Source organism: Elephas maximus, chromosome 12 (assembly GCF_024166365.1).
Source record: "Elephas maximus indicus isolate mEleMax1 chromosome 12, mEleMax1 primary haplotype, whole genome shotgun sequence".
In the NCBI taxonomy this organism is placed as follows: Eukaryota; Metazoa; Chordata; class Mammalia; order Proboscidea; family Elephantidae; genus Elephas; species Elephas maximus.
In genome coordinates, this window is record NC_064830.1 from 25,267,024 (window position 1) to 25,290,866 (window position 23,843).

General features: G+C 42.0%; 1 protein-coding gene across 3 annotated transcripts in view; it reads left to right on the top strand.

The window, feature by feature from the left end:
• The first annotated feature begins 742 nt into the window (after positions 1 to 742).
• The window catches only part of ATP6V1C2 (ATPase H+ transporting V1 subunit C2), an 84,830-nt gene continuing 61,729 nt past the window's right edge, over positions 743 to 23,843 (top strand). For all 3 annotated transcript variants that reach the window (XR_007519551.1, XM_049902879.1, XM_049902880.1), the window contains exons 1-3: positions 743 to 871; positions 2,437 to 2,591; positions 4,677 to 4,744. Coding sequence is in view for 2 of the 3 variants with exons in the window: in XM_049902879.1 (XP_049758836.1) it covers positions 847 to 871; positions 2,437 to 2,591; positions 4,677 to 4,744 (248 nt within the window). In the remaining variant the exon portion in view is untranslated. The remainder of the gene's footprint in view (positions 872 to 2,436; positions 2,592 to 4,676; positions 4,745 to 23,843) is intronic.

The window sequence follows — 23,843 nt, forward strand, 5'->3', positions numbered from 1 at the left end:
GAAAAACAAAACAAAACAAAAACATAAGGCAATCTCGACCGGCTGGGAAGTAAGGACAGATCCGGCAGCCCAGCGTTTCCTTGGCAACGGGGCAAGCGCATCGCCACAGGAAAAGATTTGTTACTCTACCCCAGTGTGTGTTCCAAAACGTATGGGGGAACCTGTTGCGTTGTTCTCCTCAGTTCAGCCCTCCTCTTCTGCACCGGACTGGGAAACATCCCGGAGCAGCTGACCCCCCTCCCCGCCCCCCGAAACCCCGTCCACTGCCACAGCTGGCTAAGAGTGTGTATGGGGAGGAGGAGGGGGACATGGAGAAGGAGGCACAGGTGGTGGCGGGGTGGTCCCACGTGCGGAATCCTTTTCCTCTTTCTGCCTCTTGTAGTCTTCACGTGTTCCGCTCTGCTAAACGGTGGGGCCGTGGTATGCTCCCCAGAGTTCCCGCAGAGCCCAGCCTACCTGTAGGGGCGCGGGCAATCTTTGGAAAAGCTTAAGCGAAAGCGTCCCTCCTTCCCGCTGCGCTCCGTGAGGTGCCCCCAGGTCCGAGGCGGCGCGGTCACTGCGGCTCCCGGCCCCTTGGCGAGTCCGCCCCTGGCTGCGGCGGCGCGGGGCGAGGGCGGGAGGCGCGCGGCACCCGCACGCCCGGTATGCAAATACCCGGCCGGGGCCGTCCACCGCCTCCCCGCGCTCGGGGATAAAATGACGGGGCGGGGCGCCGCCGCCGCAGAAGCCGCTGGCCCGGGAGCCGACCGCGCGCTCCGGCCCAGCGCCTCTCTCCGCCCGCGCCGTCCGCGGAGGCAGCGCGCGCACAGCGCCCGCCGGCGCCGCTCAGCCCGTGTCCCGCCCGCCATGGCCCGCGCCGGGTCGGCTCCGGGTAAGGACGGGCAGCGAATCGGAGACTTGGGGCGGGGAGGGGGTGGGCGCGCACCGGGACCTCGAGGGAGGTGGCTTGCATCTCCTTGCGGGCCGCCTTCTCCTGGCGTCGAGAGGCACCTGCCTCGCCCGCACTTTCTGAACGGGAACCTGGGAGCCCGTCGCGCACCAGACCCAGCGCCTCAGCTGCGCTCTACCTGAGACCGGGCAGATGGCATTTCCCCAGGTTCTGAGAAGGGACAGTTTGTCCCAGGCCATCAGCAGTGGAGACCGAAAAAAACTGCGTTTGGTATGCACAGGATTAGAAGGAATTTAGAGTCTTTTGGATTAGAGTAAGATTGGTAGTCCAAAAAAAGTAAATAAAAGTTCCCTATTAAGAGCCCTGGTGGCGCAGTGATTAAAGCGCTCGGCCATTAACCTAAAGGTAGGGCGTTGGAATCCACCAGCCTCTCCAAAGCAGAAAGATGTGGCAGTCGGCTTCCGTAAAGATTTACAGCCTTAGAAACCCAGTGGGGGCATTTCTACTCTGTCCTATAGGGTCGCTATGATTTGGAATCGACTAGATGGCAGTGGGTTTCTAGTAAGAGATTATTGTATTGGTTTTTTCCCCCTAGCCATCCAGAGACACTTTCGGGAGGCAATGGGAGGGAGAGAAGCATAGAGGCTGAGAAGAGAAAGGTGTGAGTGTGTACACGTTTGAATGAGCAGAACTCATAGCCTGTACAGGCCAGAGACGCTGGACAGAAAATTCTTGCCAAGCCCAGCTACTTACCCAGCTCTGCAAATTGGATATATCTATGCTGTGGAGGAAACCCTGGTGGCGTAGTGGTTAGGTACTATGGCTGCTAACCAAGAGGTCAGCAGTTCAAATCCACCAGGCACTCCTTGGAAACTCTGTGGGGCAGTTCTGCGCTGTCCTATAGGGTCACTATGAGTCGAAATCGACTCAAGCGCAGTGGCAGTGGGTGGGAGTGCTGTGGAAAAAAGACTTTAGTAGCCCTTTTTTCTCCTTTCCCTTATTGAAACAAAGATGAGTCCTTCTGAAATCAACTCCATTTTTTAAAGCTAGAACCAGTCTCAGGGTGGGTGAATTAAGGCCTGGAGTTTGCTCTGCAGCCTGTGGTGCAAATTCCTGCCTGGTCTCTTTCCTTCCTTCACACCTGTCCACAATTCCAGGAGATGCAATATGGAAGGAAGAAAAATACTGTCCAAGAAGGTGTCCAAGTCCATCTTATTATTCTCTATTTTATATGAGGTATAGGATTTTCCTGGAATGGGGAGAACAGGAATCCTGCTTCTCTTCCCCGCCTTCCCTCTTTCTTAAAACCAGTCAGAACCACCCTAAGGATGGAGGACCTTAGCTTGTCTTCAGAACTGAGATAAGCACCTGGCAGAGAGGCAAATAGGTACCCTCGGGCTATAGAGCCTGAACTGGGAGGTCAAGGGGCAAAGAATGGGAAAAGCCACAGATCCTAGATAGGATTAATTTCAGAGGGAAGGGAGTGACTGTTTTACACACCTCTCCTCATGTTTCTGTTTGTGTATATTTGTGTTGGTTCTGGTCAGTCACTGGATTAAAGAAGACAGGAAGCATGTCAGAGTTCTGGCTGATTTCTGCCCCTGGCGACAAGGAAAATTTACAAGCTCTGGAGAGGATGAACACTGTAACTTCCAAGTCTAACCTGTCTTACAATACCAAATTTGCTATTCCTGACTTCAAGGTAAAATTCATGGGAGGAGGAAGGAGGTGGTGGGTGGGAGGAGTGGGTGTTGTCTGGGAAAACAAGGAGAAGATATAAGGGCAAAGGCTGTACCACTGAGGACCAGCCTGGGGTTCAGAATGAATCGGGGGAGTTGATGGTCTGAATGGGACTTGACCACATAGCTCAAAATTAACCAGTGGACTTGGAGCCACAGTGAAGAATGAATAGGAGGAAAAGGCTATGGGTAGCAGTGTCTAATGCTTCAAAAAGTGGGGAGAGCATTTATACACTTGCTGTCCTTAGGTTCTTCCTATTTTGTCTTCAACATCTAAGAAGACCAACAATCTAGTTAAGCCGTGCTGGCTTGGAGGGCTTCAGCCTTGAGTATCCTCTTAACCCAGGAGGCACAGGAGGAAACCCAGGATCCTTCTGGGTTTGCAGAGGAGAAAGAAGGGGATTTAGTAATAGCTAGGAGGGTGGCAGAAAGAGGTTTGAGTAATGATGGAGAGTCTGAGGGCTCTTGTAGTGGAGAACAAAGTTAAAATAAAACTAACTCCAAAGAGGAGCAAAATATGTGTACAGTCTTCAAAAAGAGTGGTAACACTGTGTTCCGAGCCCATAATTTGCTGACTTTAAAGCCTGCCCCTGTGCCGGGCAGACATAATGAAGGTTAGTGAGTTCAGCATCATCCTCTTACCATTTACTATGTGTGGGAGACTATGCAAGAATCTGAAGGATACAAAGATGCTGGAAGAAAAGGCCTGACTTCTGTCAGATTTGCTTAAAACCCAGTCAAGTTGTTTGAAAAGAAGGAAATTTGTTTATTAAAGACATCCAAACCAAAAAAAAAAAAAAAAAAACCTACCAAACCCATTGCTATTTAGTTGATTCCAACTCATAGTGACCCTACAGGACAGAGTATAACTGCCCCATAGAGTTTCCAAGGACTGGCTGGTGGATTCGAACTGCCGACCTTTTGGCTAGCAGGTGAGCTCTTGACTACTGCGCTGCCAGGGCTTCTAGAGACATCCAGTCCTCATAATTTCCTAGTGATATTTTTTTTCTTCTAAATTTTATTTTGTTGTTGTTGAGAATATACACAGCAAAACATACATTCTTGGAGCTGGGCAACCATTCTCACCCTCCTTTTCTGAGTTGTTCCTCCCTCATTAACATAAACTCACTGCCCCCTAAGATCCCTATCTAATTTTTCCAGTTGCTGTTGTCAATTTGACCTCCCATATGGATCATTCTTAAAAGAACATAATGCTCAGGACAGACCTTTTTTTACTAGTTAGGCTACCTGTTCAGTCTTAAGATGACTTCAGGTATGTTTTTGGTTTAATGTTTAAAGATTATCTCAGGGCAATAGTTTCAGGGTCCTTAGGGTTTTGAAGAGTTTCCCTCTAAAGTTTAAAGATTATTTCAATGCAATAGTTTAAGGGATTCATCCACCCTCCATGGCTCTAGAAAGTCTAGAGTCCATGAGAGTTTGTCCTAATGATATTTTAATGTCTGGGTGGTGGTTAATCATATGATAGCAAACTTTTTCCTTCGATTCTGTGAATAGACTTTTATATTCGATTTTTGACATTGTAATAATTTCCACATATCAAGGAACAGACCATTTATAAATAATTTGAAAATAAAAGGACCTCGATAATGATGAAGCAGAAGGAAAAACTGCCTCCCCTCCCTGGCAAGATCATTGTCAATACAGCAAAGAAGACCTGAGGAAGGGGTTGGTGGGAGAATCTTGAAGAAGGAAAGCTTTTAGTAATGATAACTTCTCAAACCTTTCTCTGATGTGTCTCTTCCTTAACTATAAGGATTAGTCATGTGAATAGCTGACCACCATTCAAAGAGGAAAATGAGCAGAGGTCAGACCATAGCATAAGTCACTCCTTCCTATGGCAAACCTATGATAGTTTCTCCTGTTGGCAAGAGAACACTTCAGAGTCCATCAGGTTTTTCCCAGTTTCCAGTCTAGCCATTGACTCAAGATGAAAGTTACAGAATTCACTGCACTATTTTTGAAATGGCAAACCACACTTAACCTGCCATAAAGTGTGTGTGCTTAAAACTTATTTGTGATCTTTCTAGGTGGGGACCTTGGATTCCCTTGTTGGTCTCTCTGATGAGTTGGGGAAACTCGATATCTTTGCTGAAAGGTAAAATATTTTGTATTTACTACATACAAGTCCAAATTTGGCATTGTTGTCACAGGACACAGTGTTCTTGCTTTGGCTGAACCCATGCTTGTCTAAACTCAGTCCTAGAAGTCAGCTGAAAGAGCCTGGGGAGGTCTGCTTGATGATACCAGGTCAACAGGGGCAGTTGATGAATAGGGGGAGTTTTGTTTGCTGGAGGCAGCATTTTTTTTTTTTAATTGTTTTTTAGGTGAAAGTCTACAGCTCAAGTTAATTTCTTATACAAAAATTTGTACACATATTATTATGTGACCCTAGTTGCTATCCCTATAATGTGACAGCACACTCCCCCTTTCCACCCCTCATTTCCCATGTCCATTCAATCAGCTTCTATCCTTTACTGCCTTCTCATCTCGCCTCTGGACAGGAAGTGCCCATTTAGTCACATGTACCTACTTAAAGTAGGAGGCACACTCTTTACGAGTATTACTTTGTTTTATAGTCCAGCCTAATCTTTGTCTGAAGAGTCAGCATCGGGAATGGTTTTAGTTCCGGGTTAACAGAGTCCGAGGGCCATGCCTTCTGGGGTTCGTCTAGTCTCAGTCAGACCATTAAGTCTGGTCTTCTTATATGAATTTGAGTTCTGCACCCTACTTTTCTCCTGCTCCGTCAGGGACTCGGTTTTTTTCCCTGTCAGGGCGGTCATTGGTGATAGCCGGGCATCATCTAGTTCTGGTCTCAGGCTGATGGGAGTCTCTGGTTTATGTGGCCCTTTTGTCTCTTGGGTTAATATTTTCCTTGTGTCTTTGGTGTTCTTCATTCTCCTTTGCTCCAGGTAGGCTGGGACCAATTGATGCATCTTAGATGGCCACTCACAAGCTTTTAATACCCCAGACGCCACATACCAAAGTGGGATGCAGAGTATTTTCTTAATACACTTTGTTATGCCAGCTGACCTAGATGTCCCCTGAAACCATGGTCCCCAGACCCCCACCCTGTTACTCTGTCCCTTGAAGTGTTTGGTTGCATTCAGTAAATGTGTTAGTTTTTTATTTAGTCAAGTTGTGCTGACTTCCTGTATCGTGTGTTGTCCTTCCCTTCAACTAAGATAATTCTTGTCTACTTATCTAGTTAGTGAATACGCCTCTCCCTCCCTCCCCACCCCGTAACCATCAAAGAATGTCTTCTGTGTTTAAACCTTTTCTTGAGTTCTCATAATAGTGGTCTCATATGATATTTGTCCTTTTGCGACTTGACTAATTTCACTTACCCTAATATGGATGCAGCATTTTTTTTAGGGACCTGCCTTGAAAAGGAAGAAGGCCATAATGTAAGGTGCAGAAAAACTTAAAAAAAAAAAATCAGTATAGTTTTTTTTCCAAAAAACTTTTGAAGTTTTTCTTTTTAGTGACATTTGCACGTACTAAAAAGTTCAAACAATACTAAAAGGTATACAGTGAAAATTAAGTTTTCCTCTCCTCTTCCCTTGTCCCCTAATTCTGCTCTTTTAAGGCAATATTATCATCAGTTTTTAGGTGAGTCTTCCAGAGATAGCCTATACAAAACAAAAAAAAACAAACAAAAAACAACCAAACGAGTTGCCATCGAATCTACTCCAACTCATGGTGACCCCATGTGTTACAGAGTGAACTATGAATATGTTCTTAAAAATCGTTTTATACAAATGGTAGTATACTGTCTGCACCTTGCTTTTTTTCATTTAATAATGTATCTTAGAGATGGTTTCATGTCAGTCCATGTCTGAGTTATCTAGTGCTGCTATAACAGAAATACCACAAGTGGATGGCTTTAACAAACAGAAATTTATTCTTTCACAGTTTAGGAGGCTAGAAGTCCGAATTCTGGGCACCAGCTTCAGGGGAAGGCTTTCTTTCTGTCAGCTCTGGTGGAAGGTCATTGTCATCAGTCTTCCCCTGGTCTAGGAGCTTCTCCATACAGGAACCCTCTCCTCCCAGCACTTCTTTCTTGGTAGTATGAGGTCCCCCTCCTCTCTGCTTATTTCTGTCTTTTGTATCTCAAAAGAGATTATCTCAAGATGCAGCCTACTCCTGTAGATTGTGTCTTGCCTCATTAACATAACTACCTCTAATCCTGCCTCATTAAACATCAGAGAGGTAGGATTTACAACACATAGGAAAGTCACTTCAGATTGCAAGATGGTGGCCAACTGCGTGGTACTGGGAATCATGGCCTAGCCAAGTTGACACACATTTTAGGGGGACACAGTTCAATCCATAACAGTCTAAAACTGCACATTCATTTTACTGGTCACGCTACCTTGGATAGATGTATCATAATTTATTTGAATTTACCTGTTGATAGCTATTTATGTTGCTTTAGTTTTTGCTAGTACCAGCAATGCTTTAGTTGTCATTAGTTGCTGTCAGTCAATTCCGACTCATGGTGGCCCCAGGTGTTGTAATGACTCTTTTTCATACTTCTTTGTGCACATGTAGAGGTAAGATAATTAAAAGTGAAGTTGCTGGGCCAAGGAGTATATACATTTAAATTTTTACTGATATGCCCAAATTACCCTTCAAAGTTGTTCTCATTTATACTACCATCGAAAACGTGAAACTTTTTTTAAAGAGTCTTAAAATCACACTTATTTTTTAAAAAAATTACTACAAATCTGGTGATAATCACTGGAAAGCATTTATATATCATAAAAAAACTTGAAAAAGAAAGTACAAATATTTATACCACCCAGAGATAACCACTGTTGCGGTTTTGCGGTATGTCCCTGTATTTTTTTCTGCACTAAGTATTGTTTATGCGTATATATATATATATTAATAAAAACGAGATCACATTACACAGTTTTGTAACTTGCTTTTGCCTTTATATCTTGAACTTTTTATGGAGCCCTGGTGGCTGTACTTGTTAACCAAAGGGTTTGCAATTTGAATCTACCAGCTGTTCCCTGGAAGCTCTATGGGGCAATTCTTCCTATAGGGTTGCTACGAGTTGGAATCAACTCAGTGGCAACAGGTTTTGGTTAACTATCCCACTGCATATGGATTTGCCACAATTTATCTACGAGGTAGTTTTTAAATATAATAATGTTTTGGTATAGATGGAAGTCTATTGTTTACCAAGTGTTTTCATTTGATTATCACCTCCTGAACTCCAGCACCCTGACTTAGACCCAGGGATTCTGACTGTTGACCCTGCTGACTCCTTACGGGGTTTCAAATTTTCAGGGCTGGTGGACATGCTTTTTTCTTTTCAGTGGAATATGGCTGCTACTGTTCTTTCTAAACGAATGTTTATGGCAACTGTATAATTAGGAGCCCTGTGAATATACTTTGAGGATTTCTAATCTGCAGATTGGTGCCATGGGCTAGAAATTAGGTTTTCTGTGTTTTAATTGCTGTTCACCTGCCGATTGTCTAAGCTTGTTAGTAACGTTTTACTGTATATGGGATGCTGGACACACTACATAAGGCAGTCCTTTTGAAACTCACATTCTTTGAGAAAGTTAACCTCTGGCTTCCAAGTCTGTAAAATGGGATAATAGGACCATCTCTCTGCTTTCACCACTACCTGTCAGTTTGTTGTACTGTGGTGGCTTGTGTGTTGCTATGATGCTGGTGAAGCTATGCCACCAGTATTTCAAATATCAGGAGGGTCACCCGTGGTGGACAGGTATCAGCAGAGCTTCCAGACTAAGACAGACTAGGAAGAAAAGCCTGGCAATCTACTTCTGAATATCAGCCAATAAAAACCCTATGGATCACAACAAGATATTATCTGTTATAGTGCTGGAAAATGAGCACCCTAAGTTGGAAGGCACTCAAAATACACAGTGACCTCAACAATGGATTCAAACATACCAACATTGTGAAGATGGCACAGGACCAAACAATATTTTGTTGTGTTGTACATGGGGTCACCATGAGTCAGAGCTGACAACTAATGAGGATTCTGCTTTCATGGGAGAAGGAAAGGAAGTAAAATAATGTTAAACCAGGTATTAGCAAATCTAGGACATGTCCCGTGATAAATTAACACCTGAGAGATGGTGCCAGCATCTACAGCAGTTTAGGGGTGAAGTTGTAGGTAGGCTGCTCACCACCAAGAAGCAGGGCCTGATGGATACCACCCCATTTCCCCTGGGCTGGCGATAGTCTTGCATTTTTCAGGCAGTCCTGACAAACCACAGCATGAGGTTGTTCAGTCAGGTGCAGTGATGTTGGCTTAAGAATGAGTTGTTCTGATGGCCTCCTACAGAAATGACAGCTATTCAGCCTTTTATTTTTCTAGAACTTGTCTTTGCCATCAGCTGTTGTCTACTCTAGGGCAAGTCCTCTAACCTCTTCCTTATTCACCAGAATATCCCTCTAGCTTTGTCATCTTCTACTCCTGGGTTATTACTGTTTCCACTTTGATTTCTTCTGTTTGTTTCCGTAAACATTGATGTTTTATTCTGCCTGGTACTTATTTGCCCCACAAGTTGCTTGAGATGGTACTGTAGCATATGTTTAAGAAATAATATCAAAACGTGTGAGCAAACAAGGTGATGGCTGTCCTTATGAAACGGATAGGGGCTATATTAATTAAAGTGTTTTAAAAAACACAAGGACAAGGTGTCATAAGAATGAAAATCACTGTGCATTGTTTATTTTATTTTGTTTTTGTGGGTATATTTTCTCAAATCCCTTCCTATCGGGGGAAGGAAAAATGCTGTGATCTGAGCCCCTCAAAATTCTTATTTCCAGCATTTATCTAGTCCAGGGGTTCATATGACCCTGTTCAGAGAGTGTAATGCTGGAGCTTGGTGTAAAATAGTGGAATATACGAGTAAAGCATGGAGACCCTCTTCAATTCTTTGAAATGTTCTTCCTGATTCTTTGAAAAGTACTCAAGTGTTATTGGATAAATAAAGGCTAGCTGGGTTTGTAACCCAGGCAGCGTAAACCTGTCAGCACTGCTTCTGGCCAGGAGAACAGAGAAGGGACAAGCTTTTTCAAGGTGTATTGTTTCCATATCCTTTTATTATTTATTTACTGAGAGCACTGGAGTGTTTTTCCATGTGGCTGGGAGAGAACTTTTGCTTACTGAACCTTTCCTTTTGATTTATTTCCGTTTATTAACCTACTCCTTATTTACATTGTAATTTGTGAACATTTGAGAAACCAAACAATTTTCTCTAAAAAAAAAAGTAAATAAAAAAGCCCCCCCCCCCCCCACTGTCTTAAAGAAGTGTTTGAGTCCCTCACAGTATCTTAGCTTGTTTTGGGGTGCTGGTTGAAATATTACATTTCACAGGCACCTGGGCGTTCAGATGTACCTCGTGGGTTTCTCTGGTAATTGTTGGCTGTCACTAGCCCCTGACAGCATTGTCTGTTTTGTAGAATAGCTGATGGCTTTTTCATTACCCACGTGGTTCCATGAAGTTGACTGAAGGTTGGCTGATCAAACATGGCATACCTGAGTGTGGATGTGTGTTCAGAGAGTGAATCAGTTCTTCTAAGGACATTCTAGAGAGAAACAAACAAACAAAAAATTACCCAAATGTAAAAATATCAGGTTGAGGTTATCTTCATGATACATTCATTGAACAAATGTCAGCTGAATGCCTAATATGCGATGTAGTAGAGTCGTCAAAGCTGCGTGGTGGTTCTACTGGGTGCCTTCCTCAGCCTTCTGCTCTCTCTCTGTAATGACTATTTCAAACCTTCTCTACCTTCCATTCTCCCATCCACCCCCGTTAACGCCTTTCTCACCCTGCACAGTTCCCCTAGACTCTTCCTCGACCTCCTCCCGAGCCCGTTCTTTTCCGATCTACCTATTTACCCTCTCACGGTGCAGATATCACCTCTCCTTCTTAGCACTGGAAACCCTGGTGGCTTAGTGGTTATGTGCTATGGCTGCTAACCAAAAGGTCGGCAGTTCAGTCCACCGGGACTCCTTGGAAACCCTATGGGGCAGTTCTATTCTGTCCTGTAGGGTCACTGTAAGTCTGAATCGAAGCAGCGGCAACGGCTTTGGTTTTTTCTTAGCGGCTACCACAGGTGACTTTAACAATTGCTCGTGGGATTATTCAGTTAGTATCTGTTTTCCCAGCTAGACTGTAAGCCCCACAAGGCCAGTCTTTTGCCACAGTTAGATCCCCAGCCCTGTAACATAATTGACTACATGAAAGAATGAAGGAAAGGAAAAATTCAGGAACATTAGTGCTGGACAGGCCCTTAGAGATCTAATCTAACCCCTTCATGTTCCAAATGAGGAAACAGGCCCAGAGAGAAGCTTCTAGAAAAAACTGGGTGGGCAGAGCATGGGTAAGACCCTGGATCCACCCACTCGCCCATCAATGTCTGTCTGGCTGCCTGTCCATCCGTCTGCCTCCCCTGCCTCTAACTGGATCCCATTTCCTTCAACAGGATTTAGCGGCTGGGCTTTACATTATGCTTCAAGTTCGGGAGGGTCATTGATAGAACTAACCAGAAAATGGCTTTATTTCCTCTTCCCTTCTATCCTTCCAGTCTCATCATCTGTCATTGTTGTTTCTTATGATATCACTTAATAGTATTTTTAATACAGTCACATTTAGAAAATCAAACAGTATAAAAAGGTACAAAAAGAAAATAGAAAAATTCTACTTTAACTCCAATCCCTGTCCCCATAGGTAACCATTAGGATTGTCTGTGTTTCCTTCCATGGTAAAAAGCAAACACAAATATGTACATTTCATAATCCAGCCCAAAGGCTTACCAATCTTAAAAACCTTATTTTGAGGTACATACTATTTTTTTTTTTTTTACTAAGCACAGACAGCTCTTTTGTTTGTTATATTCCGAGCATCTAAGGCAGCAGCTGGCACACCATTGGTGCAAAGATTCTACTGATAATTTATTTAGGATTACACTGAAATTAAGGACAGTTAACAACACCTTATACTGCCCTGGGTGGCACAGACAGCTAAGCTCTCAACTACTTGCTGTTCAAAGTCACCCAGAGGTACCTTGGAAGAAAGTCCTGGCAATCTGCTTCTGAAAGGTCACATCCTGGAAAACTCTAAGGAGCATAGTTCTATGCTGCAACATATGGGGTTGCCATTAGTTGGAATTGACTGGATGACACCTGAAAAAAAAAATTCTTATAATTTTTAGTGTTTCCATAAGTGTGGTTCATTTTTCTATTGACTCAATTCTTTTTCCTTGGTCCTCTCATAGAACTGTTAACATTTTATTCAATAAAGGTCCTGCATAGTATGTTATTGGATTATTTTGCTGAGTGTTTTCTATTTTATTGCCATTATAAATGAGATCTTTTCTCCATTGTATTTTTTTATATGCTTATTGTTTGTAAATAGGAAAAGTACTGATTTTCCATGTATTAATTTTGTGGCCCACTAACTTACTGAGTTTCCTTAGTTTTCTCTAATGGTTTTTCAGCTGATTTTCTTAGATTTTCTAGACACATGGTAATATTTGCAAATAATAATAATTTCATCTCCTTTGCTTATGTTTCTTTTTCTTGTTTAATTGCATAGGCTAATATTCCATACAAATGTTTGTTAGTTATGGTAGTGGACATCTTAGTGTTGTTCCTGACTTTAATTTGAATATTTCTAGTGTCTCACTATCAAATATCATTTTGACAATTTTAAATATATGTTATCATGGGGTGGTTCTATGCTGACCTATGGGGTCACTATGAGTTGGCATCAACTTGATAGCAATTGGTTTGGTTTGGTTTGGTTTAAGGAAGTATCTGTGTCTTTCTATTTTTATCTGGAATGAGTATTGAATTTTTTTAATTCCTTTTTATGCATGTAATGAGATGGGTTTTTTTTTTCCTGTTTGAACCTAATATGGTGTACTTATTGATAGATACCATAATTATTGAATAATCCTTGCAACCCAATCAGAAAGTTGAAGTCTATTTGCTAATTATTTATTTAAGATTTTCTATCAGTATTTATAAAGTCAGGAAAGATGTGCATCAGGGTTGTATTCTTTCACCATACCTATTCGATCTCTATGCTGAGCAAATAATCCGAGCAGCTGGACTTTATGAAGAAAAATGGGGCATCAAGATTGGAGGGAGACTTATTAACAATCTGCATCACACAGATGACACAACCTTGCTTCCTGAAAGAGAAGAGGACTTCAGGCACTTACTAATGAAGATTAAAGACTACAGCCTAAAGTATGGCTTACATCTCAACATAATGAAAACAGAAATCCTCACAATCCAAGCAACATTATGATAAACGGAGAAAACATTGAAATTGTCAAGGATTTCATTTTACTTGGATCCACAATCAACACCTGTGGAAGAAGCGATCAGGAAATCAAATGACATATTGCATTGGGCAAATCTGCTGCAAAAGACCTCTTTAAAGTGCTGAAAAGCAAAGATGTCACCTTGAAGACTAAGTGCATGTGACCCAAGCCATGTGTTTTCAGTTGCATGCGAAAGCTGGACAATGAATAAAGAAGACTGAAGAATTGACGCCTTTGAATTATGGTGTTGGTGAAGAATATTGAACATACCATGGACTGCCACAAGAACAAACAAATCTGTCTTGGAAGAAGTGCAGCCAGAATGCTCCTTAGAAGCAAGGATGGTGAGACTATGTGTCACATACTTTGGACATGTTATCAGGAGGGATCAATCCCTGGAGAAGGACATCATGCTTAGTAGAGAGTCAGAGAAAAAGAGGAAGACCCTTAATGAGATAGATTGACACAGTGGCTGCAACAATGGGCTCAAACATAACAAGGATTGTGAGGATGACAGAGGACCAGGCAGTGTTTTGTTCTGTTGTACATGGGGTTGCTATGAATCAGAACTGACTCGATGGCTCCTAATGACCACAAAATCAGTATTTATGACTAAGATGATAATACCAACTTCCCCAAATCAAATCAAACCTGTTGCCATCAAGTCAATTCTGACTCACAGCAACCCTACAGGACAGGGTAGAACTGCCCAATAGTTTCCAAGGAGTCGCTGGTGGATTCAAACTGATGAGCTTTTGGTTAGCAGTCAAGCTCTTAACTACCGCACCACAAGGGCTCCAGTACTAACATGGCTAACATACGATAGTTAGCACCTGTTAAGTGCTTGCTCTGACAGGCATAGAGACACGTAGTGATGAAGCTAAGATCAGATGTTAGGGAGTCTGGCTCCTGAGTCCCCATTCTTAACCACAATATTAAGATTGGTCTATGGCTTTCCATTTTTGTGCTACCAGTTTTAGTGTAAGAATGATGATGGCATTGTAAAATGAATTTGGAAACTTTCCTTCTTTTTCTATCCTCTGTGCTCTGTCCAGTATAATATCCACTAGCCACATGGAGCTACTGAACACTTGAATGTGGCTAGTCTGAATTAAGATGTGCTGTAATGTAAGATGCCTATTGCATTTTGAAAACTTTGTCCAAAAATGAGAGTTAAATATCTCATTAATAATTTTTTTTTTTGTTTTGGGTACATGTTGCAATGATAGTATTTTGGATATATTGGGTTCAATAAAATACATTGTTAAAATTAATTTCACTTGTTTCTTTTTACTTTTTTTAATGCGTCCACTAGAAAATTTAAATTACATATGTGGCTCTCATTATATATTTCTAATAGGCAGGGCTGGGTTAGAACTGTAGACCAAACCAAACCGAACCAAATCTGTTGCCGTTGAGCCAATTCTGACTCTAAGAGACCATATAGGACAGAGTAGAGCTCCAGGGAGCAGCTGGTGGATTTGAACTGCCAACCTCTTGGTTAGCAGCCGAACTCTTAACCACTGCATCACCAGGGCTCCAGAACTCTAGACAGTGCTTCTCAAAATTGAACATGAAAGTGAATCATCTGGGGATCTTGATAAAATGCAGATTCTGACTCATTGGGTCTGTGCTGCAGCCTGAGATTCTGCATTCCCTACAAGCTCCCCCGTGGTGCTGATGCTGCTGGTCTGCAGACCACGCTTGGCATACCAAGGCTGAACATTATGAAATCAGTGGCTCTCAAACTCCAGTGTGCTTCAGAATCCCCTGGAGGGTTTGCTAAAAGACGGGTTACTGGAATCTACCCTCAGAGCTGGGGTGGGGGGCCTGAGAAGCTACAGTTCTGACAAGCTCCCGGTGATGCTGCTGCTGCTCCTGCACCATGCTTTGTGAACTGCTTCTATAAATGGTAATGGAATGGTCTGCTTCTTATAGGCTTAAAATATATCTTTATGAAGCTCTGGGTCTGGTACATTTTTACTAGTCCTTTGATAATATCCACACATTTTTCCAGTATTATTGGTCTGTTGGTTTTCTCTTTGGAGGAGGAGGGATATCGATTTTGGTAAATTGAATTTCTCTAGGAAATAATCCATTTCATGAACTTTTCAAAGCTGTTTGCATAGTGTCTACCAGCTTACATTCTTTTGAGTTTTATAATTATCTCTGTATTTGCTCATTTTTTTTCATATTTGTGTTATCTTTGATTAGGCTATTCAGTGGTTTATCTATTTCACTCTTTAAGAGAAGTGGGTTTTGTTTTAATTTTATTTATTTATTTTTTAATTTGTGCTTTAGGTGAAAATTTACAGAGGAATTTAGTTTCTCATTCAACAATTTATATACAAATTGTTTTGTGGCATTGGTTGCAATCCTCAATCCCCAACACTCTCTCCTCCCACACCCCAATTCCCTGTTTCCATCTGTTCATTTTTCCTATTTTTCCTGTTGCTTTGGGGAGGTGTTGCCCTTTTGGTCTTGTATATATGATTGAACATTCTGCATGTGTTATTGTTTGTTTTAGAGACCTGTCTAATCTTTGTTTAAAGGGTGAACTTTGGGAATGGCTTCAGTTCTGAGTTAAAGTGGTTCCCTGGGGGCCTTATTCTCGGGGGGTTCTTCCAGTCTCTGTCAGACCTGTAAGTCTGTCTTCTTTCGTGTGTGTGAATTTGAATTTTGTCCTATATTTTTCTCCTGCTTTGTCTGGGACTTTCTACTGGGATCCCTGTCAGAGAAGTTGTTGGTGGTAGCTGGGCACCATCTGGTTCTTCTGGACTCAGGCTGGTGGAGGCTGTAGTGTTTGTGGCCCCTTAGTCCTTTGGACTAGTATTTCCCTTGTGTCTTTGATTTTATTCATTTTCCCTTGCTCCAGATGGGATGGGACCAGTAGATATATCTTAGATGGCCACTCGCAAGGTTTTAAGACCCCAGATGCTACTCACCAAAGTTGGATGTAGAACATTTTCTTTATGAACTCTGTTATTCCAGTTGACCTAGATGACCCTCACAGCCATGGTCCACAGCCCTCAGCCCCAGTAACTCAGTCCCTCAGGGTGTTTGAATGTGTCTATGAAGCTTAAGAGAAGTGGTTTTTATCTCCAGTTTATCAATTTATACTTTTCCTGATTTCTTATTCCTTAATTTTTGCGCTTAATTTTATTTTTCCTGCTTCATTTGGGTTTTCTTTTTTTTAAACAAAATATAGTGAGTTGCATCCTTATTTCATTTATTTTCTTCTGTAATGGTTAAGATAATGGACTTTTCTCTGAGAATTGTATAACTTAAGCTTAGATATGTGGTATTTTCATAATTTTTTTAAAAGACTTTCTTCAATTTTGTCCCCCTTTTTTTGGGAGGCTGGAATCTTTTTGTTTCTGTTTTGGTCTTTATTTTTTGATTCTTTTGCCGTGTGGTTAGAGAATGAAGTAGGGGCTATTTCTGTCTTTGAAGATTTGAGGTTTTCTTTGTGACCTAATACATTGTTGATTTTTCTGTGTTGTGTGTCTACCCAGAATGAGTACTTTGATTTCATTGTATAGAATTGATACATGTTTATGGAACCAACATTACCATATACCTTTACTTTTATGCTTTATGCACTTTGGTGCTTTTATTGCATCCATAGATATCTACAACTCCATTGAAATTGACCCCTTTACCATTCTCTAGTGCCTCCATTTGCAGTGTTTTCTGCCTTGAGTTCTACTCTATTTCCGATGTTGATATCACTTCCTGATTTGGTAACTGCTATTTATCAATCACCCACTGCACGTCAGACACCGTGTTAGGTGCTTTACAGTTCCTCATGGAATCTTTTCCACAGCCCTGTGAAGTAGGTTAATATCCACATTTCATAGAATATTAAGGTTCAGAGTTAAGTTACTTGTGTAAGATCGCATAGCTGATTAGCGTCAGGCCTTAACTTCCGACTACTTGATTCTCTGCCCTTTCTGTCAAAGGGTCATTGGCAGAGGACAGCTTCTCCCTTCCTCGCCTGCCTTTATCTTTAGTTCAGGCCCTGCTGGGATAACCTCTGTATTTGTCCTAGGTGACCCAGTATCTAACATGGTGTCCCCCTCCTTTCCTCCAGTTGCCAGCAGCTCTCACCAAACCGGAAGTGCAGCCTGCAGAGAAGGAAGGAATGTCAGCCTGCTGCTTTTTATACTGTATGCATTAGGTCAAGACCAGCCTGAGGCAATTTTGTGAAACTCACAAAATATTTCCTTGGAGGTTAACTTTAGCATAAGGCTGTTCCATCTTGGACAATGGTTAAGTCCCATCTGGGACTCATGGCCCCATTATTTGCCACGTCTCCACTCAATCATTTTCACTTAACATACTGTGTTGGTGCTTTTCATACCTTCAATAAATGGCAGCCATTTAGACTTTATTTTCGAGAACTTAAGGGGTAATTTTAATTGGTTCTTTTCAGACCTTTTTTGCATTGGCTTTGGCACAGTGGTTAAGAGCTATGGGCTACTAACCGAAAAAGGTCAGCAGTTCGAATCCCCTAGCCACTCCTTGGAAGCCCTGTGGAGCAGTTCTTTCTACTCTGTCCTAGGGGGTCACTATGAGTTGGAATGAACTTGATGGCCACGGGTTTGGTTTGGTTTTATGACTAAGTTAATGATACCATTTTCAACAAACACCTGACATTTATACATTCTTCTTCCTCACGAGCTCTTTTCCATCTCAATTAAAGGCTCCTTGGACCCAAGCACCTGACGCTCAAACAAATAGCCTGGGCACTACTTTCCTGTCTAGCCTCTTACGGATTCCACCTCCATAACCTATCCCATATCCATCTGCATCTCAGCATGTGCAGTGCTACAACCTAATGGAAACCACCTTAATCTCTTTTCTATATTATTGCAACAGACTCTAACCAATCTCATCACCACCCAACAGCCAAAGTTATCCTTTTTAAAACAGGATGTCACTGGACTCTTTTGCTTGAAACCCTCCCATGGCTTTCCAGAGCCCTTAAAATGAAATCCAAACTCTTGACCCTGGCTTCCAGATCCCTCTAGAATCAGGCCCCAGGCTTCCTCTTTTAGGCCCCACTGGTCCACTCACCTCCTTCCACACTGGCTCTAGCCTACCTGTATTTTGCACAAACTGTTTCCTTAGCCTGGAATGCCTCCCCACCCCTGAATCCCACCCTTGAGTGTTGGGTTCTTCTTTTTTTTTTAAATAATATTTTATTAAGTTTTTGATGAAAGTTTACACAGCAAGTTAGATTCGCGTTTGACAATTTCCACACAAATCGTTTGGTGACGTTAGTCACAGCGTGCCAACATTCTCTTTAATTGTGTTCGGTTTATTCCCTTTCCAGCACACTTACTACTCACTTACTGTCTTATCTGACAGTTGCATTTATGACAATAGTAAAAAAATCTACTATCCAACTATTTTGTCCATTCATGACATATGTCTGGGAGTAACGATTGCTGAGATGCAAGGTGAGAGAACACTGGCTGTGATGGTTAAGGTTATGTGTCAGTTTGGCTGGGCCATGAATCTCAGTGGTTTGGCAGTGGTGTAATGATGTAATTTGGCAGTTATGTAATGATGTAATTTGGCAGTTGTACTACTATGTCAATAAGTGAGGAGCGAGTATACTCTAGTTTCCCTGCCCCCTTATCTTCTCATCTTTAATTCTGAGTAATTGCTGACCTTTTGGTCTTATACTGATAGTTTTTATGTTGGGCACCAATCTTACAGGTAATATCCTTTATTTTGTGAGCCTCTCTGCTATTTCCCTAAAACGTGATCTTGGGATAGGTTTAAAGAGTGCCTCAGGGCGAAAATCTCAGGGATTGTTCTGTTCTTTACTGTTTGTCTGTTTTTTTTTTTTTTAATAAGAATTTGAGTTCTGCTCCATATTTTTCTCCCATTCCATCCAGGACCAACTATCATGACCCTGAGGAGAACAGTCGATGGTGGTAGCCAGGTACCATCTAGTTCTGGTCTCAGGGTAAATGAGATTGTGGCTCGGGTAGACCTGTTTCTTCTCCACACTTTTGGCTACTTTCTTACTGTTATGCTCCTGGTGAGTAGAGACCCATAGTTGTGTCTTAGATGGCTGCTTGCAAGTTTTTAAGATCCCAGATGCTATTCACTTTACTAGGATGCAGATCACAATTTTTGTGAACTATATTATGCCAATCAGGAAACCCTGATAGTGTAGTGGTTAAGAGTTGGGCTGCTAACCAAAAGGTTGCCAGTTCAAATCCACCAGGCACTCCTTGGAAACCCTATGGGGCAGTTCTCTGACCTACAGAGTCACTGAGTCGGAACTGACTCTACAGCAATAGATTTGGTGGTTTTTTAGGGTTTTTTTTTTTTTGTTATTATGCCAAATGACTGAATTGTCCCAAGACTATTGTCCTAGGCCTTCAAACCCAGGGAACCAATGTTGGAAGGTGGTTGTATATGAGGAGAATACATATTTGTGTCTTCAGTGAATATATAGAACTGCCCCCACAGGGTTTCCAAGGAGCATGTGGTGGATTTGAACTGCCAACCTTTTGGTTAACAACCATAGCTCTTAACCACTGCGCCACTAGGGCTCCTATAGATATTTCTATCTGCTCATACCTGTACAGCAATTTGCCTGTACCCATCCATATGTGCTCGAATGCTTGTTTTTACTTTGGGCTGTACTCACTATGGACACACTTCGGTTCCACTTTTTCCATCACCAAAAATAGTTAGTCTCTATAAAGACTACTTTCCCCACCTCATTCCACTCCGCTCCCCCAGTAACCACCAATGAACATTGGTCTGTCTGCATTTATTTATTCTTGTCTTTTTATAAAAGAGGCATCATACAATATTTGTCCTTATGTGCTTGACTTATTTCACTTAGCATTATGCCCTCCAGGTCCATCCGTTTTATAATATGTTTCCCAGACCCGTCATTGTTCTTTATGGCTGTGTAGCATTCCATTGGATGTATGAACCACAATTTGCGTATCCATTCATCCATTGATGGACACCTTGGTTGCTTCCACTTATTTGCTATTGTGAATAAGGCAGCAGTGAACTTGGATGTGTTTATGTCTGTTCGTGTCATCATTTTTAGGTCTCTAGAGTACATACCATGGAAAATCTGGTGGTGTAGAGGTTAAGAGTTACGGCTGCTAAACAAAAGTTTGCCAGTTCAAATCTACCAGGTGCGCCTTGGAAACCCTATGGGGCAGTTCTGCTCTGTCCTGTAGAGTCGGTATGAGTCAGAATTGACTTGATGGCAAAGGGTTTTGGTAGGGTATGTACCAGACCCCTGGTGGCACAGCGGTTAAAGCACTTGGCTGCTAACCAAAAGGTCGGTGGTTCGAACTCACCAGCCGCTCCATGGGAGAAACATTTGGCAGTCTGCTTCTGTAAAGATTTACAGTCTTGGAAACTCTATGGGGCAGTTCTACTCTGTCCTATAGGGTCACTATGAGTCAGAATCAATTCAAAGGCAGAGGGTTTAATTTTTTTGTTTTGATTTAGGGTGTATACCTAGGAGTGGGATTGCTGGATGATAGGGTAGTTCTATTTCTGTTTTTTTGAGAAAGCCATGCTGACTGTTCCTTGTCATCTGGATCTCAGTTTAAATGCCACCTCCAGCCTGCTCCCTCTAGGCCACTCGGTTTGAGTTCTGAACATTCCACAGGCCAGCTGTTTAATCCTTTCCTTGTTTTTGTCTGTCTCTTCCTGTAAAATATATGCCCCAGGGAAGCAGGAATCTTACAAAGTTATTAGATCACCGCTTCATTTTAGGTAAGGAGGTTGGGCAGTGGGGTCAGTTAGTTCTCCACTTTTCCACTTCGAGACTCACAGGCTGCAGTCAAGGTGTTGGCAGGGCTTTGTTCCTTTTCCGAGGCTCTGACAGAAAATCTGCTTCCAGGCTCATTCAAGTTATTTGATGGAATTCAACTCCATGCAGTTGTAGGACTGCTGTCCCCATTTCCTTGCTGGCTGTTGGATGGGATTGGGAGGAGTTGTTTCTCAGCTTCTGGAGGGTGCCTTTATTCCCTGGCTCCTGAAGCCCTGGTGGCTCAGTGGTTAAGAGCTCGGCTGCTAAGCAAAAGGTCAGCAGTTCAAACCCATCAGCTGTGACTTGGAAACTCTTTGGGCCAATTCTACTCTGTCCCATAGGGTCACTATGAGTCAGAGTTGAATCAACTCGATGGCAATGGGTTTGTTTGTTTGCTTTTTTTTTTTTTTTTTGCCCCCTTCAAAGCCAGCAAGGGCCCAGTCCTTATCAAACTTTGATTTCTACCTTGTCTGTCTTGTCAAGGAATCTTATTTGTATCCCTAGCTGCTAGAAGAGTGCTTGGCTCATAGTAGGTACTGAGTAAATATTTACTGAATCCATGTCCATCACCTCTCAGCAGAGGGCCTCCAATTTTAGCATCCATAAAATCTCTTGGGCAATTTTTAATTTTTATTTTTTAAAAACGCAGGTCCTTGAGCACCGGCCCCAGGGATTCTGATCTAGTTGGTTTGGGGTGAGGCCTAGGAACCTGCATTTTAAATTAGGGCTCCAGGTGCTTCCGAGGCAGGTGGTCTTTAGCTTTGAGAAATGCTGTTATGGTTCAACAAACACTTTATATAACCATTATCCCATTTAATCCCAAAGTACTTCTAAAAAGTCAGTCCCATAGCCAGAGAGACTATGTGGATGTTCAAAAGTTTTTAATAAGGTCACCCCCCGCCCTGCCAAACAGGTACATTCACATTCATCAAAAATAAACACCACGTAAAAGGATATACAAAGTAATGTCTCCCTCCTGCTCCTCCCACTCAACTTCCTTCCTCAGTACCCCCTTAGGAAACCACTTTTATTAGTTTCTTAAATACATTTCTGGTGGTTCTTTATGCAAACACAAAAGCATTCCAGCACATATTTCTATTTCTGCCCTTAAAAAAAAAAAAAAAAAAAAGTAGCATGCTACATATGCTATTTTGCATTTGCTTTTTTTCCCACCTAACAATATATCCTGGGAAGTTTTTCCCACCAGTAACTAGAGAGGTCTCTGCCTGTCTCACTTGCTTTTTAAGTTACCTAGCATTCCTCCAAGGAGCCCCGGTGGTGAAGTGTTAAGCGTTTCAGAGTTGGAATCAACTCTCTATGACAAATGGTTTGGTTATTTGGTTTTTAGCATTCCACCATGTGGAAGTACCATAGCTTATGAACCAGTCCCTTGTAGTTTTTTTTTTTTTTTATAGTTGGGTGGAAACCCTGGTGGCGTAGTGGTTAAGAGCTATGGCTACTAACCAAAAGGTTGGCAGTTCGAATCCACCAGGCGCTCTTTGGAAACCCTATGGACAGTTCTACTCTGTCCTGTAGGGTCACTATGAGTTGGAATCAACTCGTTGGCAGCAGGTTTGGTTTTATAGTTGGACACTTGGGTTACTTACTTTTTGAGTGAGGGGGCTGTTAACAGTACAGCAGCATGTAATCTAGCACACACATCATTACTTTGTATGTATAAATGTGCAGGTTTATCCACAAGATAATTTCTCAGCAAATTTCTGCGTCCAAGGGTCAAATGCCTTTGTAATTTTGACAGATGTCTAAACATTGCTCCTTGTGGTTGAACATTTTGCACTTTTAACAGCAGTCAAGGTAGCCATTTCCCCATAACCTTTCTAACAGACCGTATTATCAGATATATTTTGGTTTTCATAGATGAGTTGTTTTTAATAGCTTTATCAAGACATAAATGATGTACAAAAATGGCAAATTTTTGTTTTTTTCTTCCCAAATGTGTTTTTTTAAAGATTATTTTCAGCAACAATAACAAAATAAGTTATCTTTAAAAAATATACACAGCAAAACTACACTAAATCACCAGTTTCTGTGTGCACAGTGCAGTTACATTGATTACATTCTTCAAGTTGCGCAACCATTCTCACCCTCCTTTTCTGAATTTTTCCTTCCCAATTAACGTAAAGTCACTGCCCACTAAGGTTCCTATCTAATCTTTGGAGTTGCTGTTGTCAGTTTGATCCCATATCGATAGATCTTAGAAGAGCCCAGTGCTCAAGACAGACATTCTTTACTAGTTAAGCTAAACTATTGTTTGGTGTTAAGATGACTTCAGGGGATATTTTTGGTTTAAGACTTGAAGATTATCTTATGGTAATAGTTTCATTGGTTATTCCAGCCTCCATGGCTCCAGAAACTGGATTCAACGAGAATGTTAAGTTTTGTTCCTCATTTTCTCCCTTTTGATCAGAATTCTTCTATAGAACCTTTGATCGAAAGGTTCAGTAATGGTAGCCAGGCATCATCCAGTTCTCCTGGTCACGTGACAAAGGAGGCAATTGTTCATGGAGGCAGTTAGCTACACATCCATTTCCTCCTCTTATTCCTCACTCTCCTATGTTGCTACAGGTGAGTAGAGACCAATTATTGGGCCTTGGATGGCTGCTTGTAAGCTTTAAAGACTCCAAACATTATGTAATGAACTAGGGGGTAGAACAAAAGCACTAAACAAGTTATTAAGCCAATGAACTGGGATGTTGCATGAATCCATGACCCTAAACCTCCAAACCAAGGGACCAAGCTCCATGAGGTGTTTGGTTGTATATAAGCAGCATCGACAGCTATTCTTTTTTTTTTTTTGTCATTGTTGTAAATACATCTGTCATACAACTTTTGCCAGTTCAATTTTTTACAAGTGTACAACTTATTGACAGCACTTACAATGACCGACTATGCAACCCTACCTTTAATCAAGGCAATTTTTCCACCACAATTAATCCCCCGTTTCCCCCTTCCACACACCCCTGGTAGTGTTTTGATTTACATCTCTCTGATGGCTAATGATGTTGAGCGTCTCTCCATGTGTCTGGTGGCCATT